Source organism: Rhinoraja longicauda, chromosome 7 (genome assembly GCF_053455715.1).
Source record: "Rhinoraja longicauda isolate Sanriku21f chromosome 7, sRhiLon1.1, whole genome shotgun sequence".
NCBI lineage: Eukaryota > Metazoa > Chordata > Chondrichthyes > Rajiformes > Arhynchobatidae > Rhinoraja > Rhinoraja longicauda.
In genome coordinates, this window is record NC_135959.1 from 58126919 (window position 1) to 58139546 (window position 12628).

Below are 12628 nucleotides of genomic sequence, written 5' to 3' on the forward strand. Positions count from 1 at the left end.
GCTTCAGAAAAAATGGGGATGATTCCCTGGAGTATAGTTTTGTTATCCTTTTGCAGGAAAATAACATTAATTTCCTTCTCCACTCCACCTTCGCCCACCCACTATCACACTATTCCCTGGCTAATCCAGTTTGTATAAAATGTAAAACAAGAATCTGCAGATGCTGGAAATGTGAAATAAAGACACGATCCTGTAAGTACCCAGCAGGAGATACCAAGGAGAAATTGAGTTATTTTTCAGGTTGAAGGACTTTTTTTTCTGAACTTGGAAAGAGAGAAAATAACTTGGTTTTATCTTGCAGTGAATACGGGAGGATAGGAAGCTTTGTACGTGCCAGGTTGTTTCTTATTCATGTTTGAGTTTTTTTGACGAGGTGAAGAAAGTGCTCAATCAGAGTAGCGTGGTGGATGTTGTCTACGTGGCTGCAGCAGAGAAATGGCGGATGGAGTAAGGCATTTGATGAAGTCATTCATGGAAGGCTGATCCGGATGATTAAGTTGCATAGGATTCACAGTGACTTGGCCATATGGATTCATAATTGGCTTACTGGTGGAAGACAGAGGGTTATGATGGAAGTCTGTGACTGGTGGACTACCACGGGGATCTGTGCTTGGATATCTGTTGTTTGTGATACATATAAATGACTTGGACATAAATGTAGATGGGTTGTTTAGTAAGTTTGCAGGTGACACCAAGATTGCTAGGGTCGCAGACTGAGGAAGGCTGTCAAAGTATGTAACGGGATATAGATCAGATACAGAAATAAGCAGAGAAATGGCAGATGGAGTTTAAACCGCCCCAATACAGGAAGGGAGTGGCGATTTGGAGTTGAGGGGAGACCTGATAGGATACATACAATTCTGACAGGCGTAGAAAGAAAGGGTAGACAGTCGGAACTCTTCCCTGGATGGAAATATCAAGCATTAGAGAGGATAGCTTTAAGGTGAGAGGGGCAAAGTTTAAAGGAGACATGTGGGGCAAGTTTCTTACACATAGGGTGGTGAGTGCCTGGAAAACACTGCCGGGGTGGTGGTGGAGGCATATGCAATAGTGGCATTTTGGAGACTTTTGGGTAGGTGCATGGAAATGTACAGGATGGAGATTTATGGATTATGTGCAGGCTGATTAGAATGCAGGCATGTTTGGCACAGACATTGTGGGTCAAATGGCCTATTCCTGTACCATTCTATGTTCTGTACTCTAGGTTTTCATGGGAATAGGTTGTGGAGGTTATGAGATCAATGAATTAATGGGGAAAGTAAGAGTGAGGGAATATAAAGAAGGGACAATAACAAGTTACAAAATGCAGGCGTGAGATATGCTCAGCAAGTCAGGTAATGCTAACGGAGAAAGGAAATCTGAGCAAAAATCACTGATTGATGACAGCAGATCTGAACAATTGTAATATGGACTATTCATGCTAAAGTGGGGCAGTTTGCAACAAAGCCTAAAGTCAACCTGCCCACCCAGATATTCCAGTTCTCGGAGATTTCAGCATTTATGTTTGCATTAACAATTGACCCTTATCAGGTTTACATTGCACTGTTTAATCTCCATCAACCAATCATTATCAAGTGTGCTCTTTACATGCTTTAATCCTAATTATTTTTCATTGTTGACCCGAGAAAGTGAACTAAACAACTGTGGAGTATTAAACTTTTGATGCTGCAATATTTCTTGGATTGGGTAAGAATTGTGTAGGAGATCTGATGCAAGAACTAATGATGTGCCTGTGGCAAAGAGTCTATCTTCATTATTGTCATTCACCTTTTGTGGAAACGTTATGCTGTGCCAGGATTTTATTTCAATTAGGTAATTTGGGAACAGTATTGTCTACAGTATGTTGGAATTTTGCAGCCATAGAAAATATAGCAAGGTAACAGGATATTCAGCCCTACCTGTCTATGATAACCGGTGGGTGCCCTTCCACATTAACCCCGTTGGCCAGCACTTGGATCATTGTCCTCATTGTTTAAGCTAAAATCTACCAGTTGGCACCAGCAATGGCTGCGTCACCAACTGTCTGTCTGTCCCTTCCATCTTTGTGTTTGTATGTGTTAAATGTGTGTTTTTAGTGTTCTTTAGCTTGTTTTTTTGTGAGGGGGGAGTTGGGGGAAAAATTTTCTAATCTCTTACCTCGACGGAGATGCAATTTCTTTCCCTATTGTATCTCTGCCACACTGCGGCCTAACATCGAGAAGTTGGCGGCTATTGCTGGAGACCGACTTCGAGAGCTCCACCGTGGGAGCCTGCAGACTTAACATCACGGAGCTCGCGACCCCTGCGGGGGTCGACTTTGGGGATCCAACCACGGGTGGGCCTTTGGACTTTAACATCGCGGAGCTTGCGATCTCTGGTTAGAGATCCGCCCCGACGCAGGAACTTCGACCGCCAGCTGCGGGAGCTTCGATCGCCCCGACTGCGGATGGTTCGACTGCCCCGACCGCGGGAGAATAAAAGAGGAAGAGGATTGGACTTTATTGCCTTCCATCACAGTGAGGAACATTGGAAATCCAACGTGGTGGATGTTCATGTTAACGTTTATGTAGTTGTGTGTCTTGTTGGGTTTTTTTTTGTATGGCTGTATGGTAATTCGAATTTCACTGTACCCTAATTGGTACATGTGACAATAAATTGTCTTTGAAACCTTGAAACCTATTCAAGTGTTCATCTAAACATTTCAATGCAGTCATCAATTCATCTTTGATCACTCTCTCATTTCAGTTACTTACAACTCTCTGGGCGAAGAAGGTTCCGACATATCCCTTATAAATCTATTCGCTCCTACCCTAAACGCATGGCCTTTAGTTTTATCTATCTTGATGTGGGGAAATTTTTCCTGCCGCCTACCCTATCTATACCCCTCATAATAATGTTATATATCTCAATTATGTTCCCTTTTTTTAAATCTGATTTGCTTCAGTGATAAAATACCTTATAACTGAACTCCTCCATCTTGGTGACTTTGTCTGCACCTTCTCCGGCTCTCTCACATCGAAATTGACTGAAGTTTAATGGTGTCCCCATCTCCATAGAGATAAGTCATTCGAAAGAGTTTTTGCTCCACATGGAATGTTTTTGGAGATATAACCAAAAAGGTTGATGAGGGTAAATGTTGTCTGTATGAATTTCAGCAAGGCATTTAACAAAGTTCTGCATGGTTGTCTGTTCTGGAAGGTTAGATCACGTGGGATCCAGTGAGAGCTAGCAGACTGGATAGAAAATTGGCTTCATGGAAGGAAGCAGTGTGATGATGGCTACTGTGGTACACCTGTGGTGTGCCTCAATGATTGCTGCTAGGCCCATTGTTGTTTGTGGTTTATATAAATAATTTGGATGTGAATGTAAGTTTGCAGATGACACTAAAGTGGATGGTATTGTACATAGTGAAGATTGTTATCAAAGGTTACAACAGGATCTTGCTCAGTTGGGCAAATGGCTCAGAGGAATGGTTAATGGAGTTTAATGCAAATATATGTGAAGTGTTGCATTTTGGTAAGTCTCACCAGGACAGGACCTTCATGGTAAATGGCAGGTGTAGCGGCAACTTTAGTCTTCCCTATAAAGCTCCAAAGCTTACCGTTTGACGAAGGAAAGGGAGAGATATTTCTTCCACGCAGATGACAGAAAGATCTTCACGACATCTCAGTATCATGAATCGTTTATTAAAGCAATAATACAAAGATCGGCATATCCACTGTCATCAATCTGTTTGTTAATCTGATAAGATCTTATTATCTTACCAAGTTCCTTTGCGACCTGTTTCTGCTAAGACCCTATATCTCAGCAGTCTTCATCGTGATTTGTATGGCCACTAAAATCTTATTATCTTAGCAGGCTCCTGTAGTTACTGTATGACTTGCTAACCCTATGCCAGCAGGTTACTGGTGTGCCACTGAAGCATTATGTCAGTACTGGGTAAATTATACTCATGATCTGACCCCGCCCATGGCACCTCCCAGTCCATATACGTAAGCCAAATATTAACCTCAGGACAATCTGCTGGTCTACAAATATAATACAGCAGGATACAAAGTAATATGACAATATACTATAATAACTAATAAACGCAAAATGGCTCCTACACGCCGGCCCCTAATTGTTCTAAGTGTATAACGCACCAATTACTAATGAACATTAAGAGGAGCCTAAAAACCTCCTACTAATAAAAAAAAAGGCATGCACTATATATTGGCATCAAATCTGCTGTAGTGATTCTTCAATCTTCATGGTCACCAGTCTTTGCTGTACTCGGGTATCAGCTTCCAGTAGCAAACATATCTTGGTTATCGGTCTTTCCAAGATGTTGCTCTTAGTCTGAAGTCGAACTGTGCGCACAAAACCTTGTGCATCTGGTATGGTCTCCAATATTCTGCCCATTAGACAGGAGCTACGTGGTGCAGCAGAATCGACCACCAGAACAATGTCACCTGTAGCAAAGCTTCTTTTCACCTTTGACCACCGTTGTCATTCTTGGATCAGAGACAAATATTCTCATATCCACCTTTTTCAAAAAAGATCTGCCATATATTATATCTGTCTCCGTCTACGTCTGATGTACAAATCTTCCTTCCCAAATAGTCCAGGTGGCAATATTGCTTGCTTTTCAACTGAAGAAGATGGTTTAAGCGCTTCCAGGTCCATTGGATCATCAGAACTCTTGGTAATGGGTCGATCAGTTAGAATTGCTTCATCTTCACAAATTAAAGTTTGCAGTTCTTCATCGTCCAAAACTTGTTGTTTAAGAACAGCAGCACATTATGAACCATGCGGATCAACCGTTTTCAAACACCACCATGATGGGATCCTGCCGGAGGGTTAAAATACCATTTTATTTCTTGCAGAAGCACAACATTCTTGATCTTGCCCTGATTCAAGTCATTGAATGCTTCTTTCAATTCTCTTTCTGCTCCAATGAAATGTGTGCCATTTTCTGATCTTAAAGATAAAACTTGACCTCGTTGACAAATGAATCTTCGTAATGCTTTGATGTACGAGTCTGTATCAAGTGTATATGCAACCTCAAGATGTACTGCCCTGCTAGTCACGCAAGTGAAGATTACACCATACCTTTTAATCAAACTTCGTCCTCTTTTGACCTCTCTGGGACAGAAGTAGTCTACTCCGACATCTGTGAATGGAGGTTCATCTGGTTGAATTCTCACTGGAGGCAAATCTGCCATCATTTGCTCCCCAATTCTTCTCCGCTAATTCTTGCACACAACCCAGTCTGTTATAATTTTCCTTGCAGCGGAGTTAACTTTGGTAATCCAGTACCTTTTACGGAGACGAGACAGCATATGATTCCTTCCTCCATAACAATAATGTAGATATATGGAAGTCCTTCGAGGGAATAATATGGTGTTTAACCTCTTCAGGCATCGCTAGTCTATGCGGGCGACCTCATACTCTCAAAAGTCCATCCTGCAGCACTGGATCCAGTTTGTATAAATTACTACATCCTTTGACGGTATTACCACCTTCTAGAACTGATAGTTCCACCTCAAATCTTTGTCTTTGACTGAAAGAGATTGTGAGAAAGGTTTTCTGGACGTAAACATTGTCCTTGGTTTAAAGATTTGCACCTCCCTTTCAACCCTTTCTTTCAGCTTGCCAGAATCATTTTCAAGGCTACTCACAGCAGCCTGAATTTCCTTTCTCTTTCGAGTCCACTGCAAGAGCATTGTCTTCACCTTGAGAACCCAAGCTACTGCAGTCTTCAACCTCCTCCATGATGAAAAATACACCGATCAGCCAAAACATTATGACCACTGACAGGCAAAGTGAATAACGTTGATTATCTTGTTACAGTGGCACCTGTCAAGGGGTGGGATACATTAGGCAGCAAGTGAACAGTCAGTTCTTGAAGTTGATGTGTTCGATGCAGGAGAAATGGGCAGGAATAAAGACCTGAGTGACTTCGACAAGGACCAAATTGTTATGGCCAAACGACTGGGTCAGAGCATCTCTGAAACAGCAAGCCTTGTGGGATGCTCCCAGTCAGCAGTGGTGAGTACCTACTAACAGTGATCCGATAGGGACAAACCACAAACCGGCGACAGGGTGTTGGGCGCCCAAGGCTCATCGATAAGCGAGGGCAACGAAGGCTAGCTCATCTGGTCCGAACCGACAGAAGCTCTACAGCGGCACAAGTCACAGAAAACTTTAATGGTGGTCACGGGAGGAATGTGTCACAATACACAGTGCATCGCACCCTGCTGTGTATGGGGCTGGACACAGAGGATCAACAGCATATTAGGCAGGTGGTCATAATGTTTTGGCTGAACAGTGTAAGTAATCAGAGAATTCGTGGGGTTCAATTGATCCTTGATAATGACGTTCATAATAATGTCTTGCTTAACTTCTGGATCATTAACTGCAATTGCAGATTCCAAGTGATATTTTGGCCATTCCCTATCTGATTTGCAGAGAAATTCTCGTCGGATCCATCTTTCGCAGCTTAAAAAGCAATCTGCATTTAGTCCTCTAGATGCCTCATCTGCAGAATTCTCCTTTGTGCCAACATATCTCCATTGTGATATATCAGTAGCATCCCTTACGAAGGAGATTCTGTTTGCTACAAACGTTGGAAAGCATTTGGTTTCATTGTTGATGTACTTAAGCACCGGTGTGCTATCGGTCCAGAAAATGGATTTGTCCTGTTGAAGCTGTAATTCTTTTCGCAGCATTGTGTCAACTCTGGAATTTCCCATTATGAAGTCGTGACCAGAAACTCCTCTTGGCTTGCAATGGATTGACAGCAGTGGCAGGGCAGCCATTCCCATCCCTGCTGTCATGGTCTCTTCTCAGTACACCACCCAGGGTAGTTTCATTTGTAACAGAAGCTGACAGTAATATATCAAGTTGCACCTCTACTATTTTCCTGTCTCTGAGCCTCTTCGCTCTATAACCACACTGAAGTATCTTGTGCTGGGACTGAAAGCTGTCAAGTATAGGTCTAGGTTTATTATTGTCACATGTACTAGAGTACAGTGAAAAACTTTAGCTTATGCGCTATCAAATCAAAACAGATAACATTATACATGAATTCAATCAAGCCAAAAGCAAGTACAACATGTAAAAGAGATTTCAATGTTTGGGCAGGTTGTATGGGATGTGTGATGAGTATCAGCAGCTTGGGAAAGTGAAATGTGTACTAATGTGTAGAATGGAAAGCACAGGATTATCAGAACATGAAGCACAGGAGCTCCATTTCAGCGAGGAAGAGGAATCTTTGATCTTAATCTTTTGCAATATTTTTGTTAGGTCTGTGTTGTTTGCAGCCAAAATGCACCCAGCTTTTGAGAATAACAGGGTACCTTTAAATAAATAGGATTGTGAAAAAAGTCCTGAATTTTCATGCGGCACAAATGAACAGCCAATTTCTTTAATTATAGTCCTTGACACTTTCCTTGTCTTTTTACTTCCTATGTGATCAGGTTTGCTTCAGCAGCATAGTGTACATTTTCTGATCAGAAATGGAGCCATACAAATTTCTTCCTTGCAGTGAGTCAGGTCATGAAAAAACATCATAATGTCTGCAAAATTCAAAGCAGTTTGTGCCTGAATTTTGTTTTTAAATGGTTAGACTCATGGCAAACATTTTTTTCATGCAGTATATGACATACAACATTGTAATTATTTGTTTTGAGATTGTTTCTTTCATCAGCATCAAACTAAAGTGCAAATTGACACAAAACTGATACCGAAAAACGGTTCGTTTATATCTGAAATGCTCTGTTTGTGTTCAATCTGAAATGTATATTTTGTTTGAGCGGTGGAACATCTTTCATTTATTGAACATTTTATTTGTGTTTAAAAGGAATAGTGTATACTCCTATTAAGTATTTAAATACTGGAGATTGTGACTTCAGTGCCAAAAGCAAAAAACAAAGACTTTGAATATACAGAGGTACATTGAACATAAATATGTGTAGAGAAAAATGTATAAGAAACATCATATTTCAAAGAGAAAAGATGAATAAACAACACTCACAGATAAACTTTGGTAACATATGATTTTTAATTTCCAAGACTTTTTTTTAACCAATCACTACAATTCTCTCTTCAAACAGAGACCTGGAACTGCAGACTCGATAAAATCTATCAGAGATGCATGTTCAATTCGGCCTGCTACAACTAATTCTGTTCTGTTTCCCAGGTGAGAACCTTTGTACATATTCAAAAGTAATTCTTGAGAAGAACAGAAACATTTATTGTTTTATCAATGTCATTAAAGATATAATGATAATATATGTCAATATAAACAGAAAATGTATTGTCAAGATTATAATAATTTCTTATTGGCAGAATCATCATTAAACATTTTTCTTGCAGTTAATTATTATACATCAGAGGTAAACATTTGTTCTAGTAAATTGAGTGCTGTACTGAGGTATTCTTCCATTAAAGAAGATATGTTTTAGATTAAATATTAAACTGAGTAGTTATTTGTCTGTTTAGATGGTTTAGAATTCTCCACAATAGGGAATGCAAACCTGGTGTCTTGGTTGTAGAATCATAGAATTACCACACAGAAGGAGATCTTTCACTTTTGTATCCACGCTAGCTTTTTATCCAATAAATTTACTAGCTCCACCCAATTTCACCTTCTTAGCCTTAAAAAAATGTCCTTACCATATAATTATCCAATTTCTTCTTGTACGCCTGCCTCTACCATATTTACAGGATATGCATTACAGATTCGAAACACATGCTATTTAAAATAAGTTGTTTTCATATCACCATTGATATGAGGCCTGTCATCTCTAGACCTCCATCTCTCCACCAGTGGGAACAGCCTCCTCCTATCCACTCTGTCCAGATCCCTCATCATTTTATATCCTAATCAGATATCCTCTCAGTCTTCATTTGTCCAAAGAAAGTAGTCCCGGATTCTCCAAACTATCCTTGGAACTGTAATTCCTCAACTCAGGAACCATACTTGTGGGTCTCCTCTGAACACTTTCCATTATTTTCACATCCTTCCCATAATCTATCAACCAGAAATTACCCCAATGCTCCATCTGCGATCAGACTAGTGCTTTATAAAGTGAAGCATGACTTCCCTGCTTTTATACTCTCCACCTCCAATGATGAAGTGCCAAATTGTACATACCTTATTAACTGCTTTCGCCACCCACTCTGTCCCTTTTATTGCACTTAAATCTCCAGATTGGTCTGCTCTTGCAACCTTTATACTCTATAGGCCTCTGCTTATTCTTCCTACCAAAATGCATCACCTTATATTTTCCCACACTAAACTTCATCAGGTAAATGACTACCTATTTTACCAGCCTGTTTGCATCCTCCTGCAATTTATCACTTGTCTCTTCAATATTGATAATATTGTTACCTTTTGCATCATCTACAAATACCAAAAATATGGCTTGTGTCCCCAAGACTACGATCAAAAAGCAATGGCCCTAACACTGATCCTTGTGAAAAGCCAGTATTCAAAGGTTTCAAAGGTCTTTTATTGTCACGTGTACAAATTAAGGTACCGTGATATGCAAATTACCATAGCCATATTAAAGAAAAAGCAACAAGACACACAACTACATAAAAGTTAACATAAACATCCACCACAGTGGATTCCCCACATTCCTCACTGTGATGTAAAGCAATAAAGTCCAATCTTCTTCCTCATTATTCTCCCACGGCCGGGCAGTCGAACCATCCGTCGGGGCGATCGAAGCTCCCGCAGCCAGCGGTCGAAGCCCCCGCGTCGGGTGATCGATGCCCCCGCTTTGGGGTGATCGAAGTTCCCGCGTCAGGGCAATTAAAGCTCCTGCGTCGGGGCAGTCGAAGCTCCTATGGCTTAGAGCTCCCGAAGTCGGTCTCTAACCAGAGACCATGAGCTCCACGATGTTAAAGTCCGCAGGCTCCCGCGGTTGGAGCTCAGAGGTCGATCTCTGGCAAAGGGATCGCGAGCTCCACGATGGTAAGTCCCACAGGCTCCCACGGTTCGAGCTCCCAAATCGATCTCCAGCAATAGGCCGCCAACTCCTCGATGTTAAGCCGCGGTACGGACGGAGATACGATACGGAAAAAAATTGCATCTCCGTCGAGGTAAGAGATTTTAAAAAGTTTTAAAGGAAAGAGCTAGGTTTTGAAGGAAAGAACAAAGAAATGAGGAAGCAGAGAAATCTACGCAGGGAATTCCAGAAGTTAGGGTCATGCTAATTAAAGGATTCCTTGAGTTGATGGGGGAAGATTGAATCCAATTCAAAGAAACAGACTTCAGGTCAAATAAACAGCTAAAGAAAATTGAAACCATGGAGTACAATAAAGGATTTGGATGATGATACAGAGTTGAAGGGGTAGAGAGCTGGTGTGAATGTGGTGGGATAGAGAAGACAATGAATAGATTCATTGCAGGAAACGCTACTGCATAAATTTATTGATAGACATGAAGGTAATGGTGCAGCAAAGGAGCTCTGTCAGCTGCAACACTCTGCCACCCTCTCGAATAATGAAAAGAGGGGATAGAAAGAAGACGCCATCAATAAACTTGTGAAAACTGGCCGAGACTGGAGTTTAGAAGGATGAGAGAAGATTTTATAGAGACATAAAATTATGAAAGGACTGGACAAGCTAGATGCAGGAAAAATGTTCCTAATGTTGGGGGAGTCAAGAACCAGTGGCCACAGTCTAAGAATAAAGGAGAGGCCATTTAAAACTGAGGTGAGAAAAACTTTTTCATCCAGAGAATTTGTGGAACTTTCTTCCACAGAAGGCAGTGGAGGCCATTTCACTGGATGAATTTAAAAGAGAGTTAGATAGAGCTCCAGGGTCTAGTGAAATCAAGGGATATGGGGAGAAGGCAGGCACAGGTTACTGATTGTGGATGAACAGCCATGATCACAATGAATGGTGGTGCTGGCTTGAAAGGCCGAATGGCCTCCTCCTGCACCTATTTTCTATGTTTCTAACGTAAAATAATGTAAAATGTAATGTAAAATATTAACAAGATGTAATTGTTAGGGTTAGTTGTTAATATCTATGGACTATTTGTTATCCTTAAACATGTGTGTTTATACCTGTCTCTCTTCGTAACTTAACCACTCTAAAGGATTCAATCAGTTGATGGCAACGATCGGAAATCAGTGATTCAGACAATCAAAGAAGAAAGTGAAAGGGAAAATGATGAAAATCTATGTGAACCTCAAAGAACTGAAATAAGCAAAGAAAATGAACAAACTGAAAAAATTAAGGAAAAAGAGAAATGTAGAGAGACAACAGGTATGCAAAAGAAAAATGTTCTTGACAATTTTATTTTCTTTAAAGAAAAAAAAGTAAAAAACTGGCTCACCTTTATGTTTGATTTATTGCCAAATATCAGATGGGGTATGTGTGAGTGTGCATGTGTATGTTTCAAAAAGGGAGTTCAAAACATCCCAATTCCCCGGATTAGCTTCAGTTTATTTTGTTTAAAATTAATCTCTGAAAGTACTTCAATTCACTGTTCTCAAATGTGCTTTGATTTACTTATGTCATCTAGACTATTTGTGTCTCGTTAATATCTAATTTTATTGCTAAATTTTGTAAGAGTATTATATCGAGTGGCATTAATGTTGCATCGGGGTGGCCTGAGACACAAGATCATGACTCGAATTTTCATGGTACTGGGATGGCAGGTAGAAGAGCGTCTGTAAATGGCGATATTAAGATGGGAGGGTAGAGTAGGTGTTGGGATGGTCTTGCCCACTTTGACAGGAACAAATTCAATTTATTTTCATGTTTTATGAATGTTCTTGTTGGCAGCTCCATTATTGATTTGAAGTAACTGAACCTAGTCACTGTTTGTAGCTGCAATTGTAGTCCTATTTCTCTTTCTTTCTCTGTACGGAGACATCCATAAGTACAGTGTCCTCCATAATGTTTGGGACAAAGACCCATCATTTATTTATTTGCCTCTGTACTCCACAATTTGAGATTTGTAATAGAAAAAAAATCACATGTGGTTAAAGTGCACATTGTCAGATTTTAATAAAGGCCATTTTTATACATTTTGGTTTCACCATACAGCAGTGTTTATACATAGTCCCTCAATTTCAGGGCACCATAATGTTTTGGCAAGCAATGCCATGTAAATGAAAGTAGTCATGTTTAGCATTTTGTTGCATATCCTTTGCATGCAATGACTGCTTGAAGTCTGCGATTGATGGACATCACTAGTCACTGGGTGTCTTCCCTGGTGATGCTCTGCCAGGCCTGTATTGTAGCCATCTTTAGCTTATGCTTGTTTTGGGGGCTAGTACCCTTCAGTTTTTTCTTCCCCATATAAAAGGCATGCTCAATTGGGTTCAGATCGGGTGATTGACTCGGCCACTCAAGAATTGACAATTTTTTAGCTTTGAAAAACTCCTTTGTTGCTTTAGCAGTATGTTTGGGATCATTGTCTTGTTGTAGAATGAACCGCTGCCCAATGAGTTTTGAGGCATTTGTTTGAACTTGAGCAGATGGGATGTGTCTATACACTTCAGAATTCATTGTGCTACTACCATCAGCAGTTGTATCATCAATGAAGATAAGTGAGCCAGTACCTTCAGCAGCCACACATGCCCAGGCCATAACACCCCCACGACCATGTTTCATAGATGAGGTGGTATGCTTTGGATCTTGG

General features: G+C 40.5%; 1 protein-coding gene across 5 annotated transcripts in view; it reads left to right on the forward strand.

Annotated features, from left to right (window-relative positions):
- Positions 1 to 12628, forward strand: part of hikeshi (heat shock protein nuclear import factor hikeshi) — a 95569-nt gene that overhangs the window by 43627 nt on the left and 39314 nt on the right. For all 5 annotated transcript variants that reach the window (XM_078402665.1, XM_078402666.1, XM_078402669.1 and 2 more), the window contains 2 exons: positions 8076 to 8161; positions 11075 to 11244. In XM_078402665.1, coding sequence (XP_078258791.1) covers positions 8076 to 8161; positions 11075 to 11244 — 256 coding nt within the window. The remainder of the gene's footprint in view (positions 1 to 8075; positions 8162 to 11074; positions 11245 to 12628) is intronic.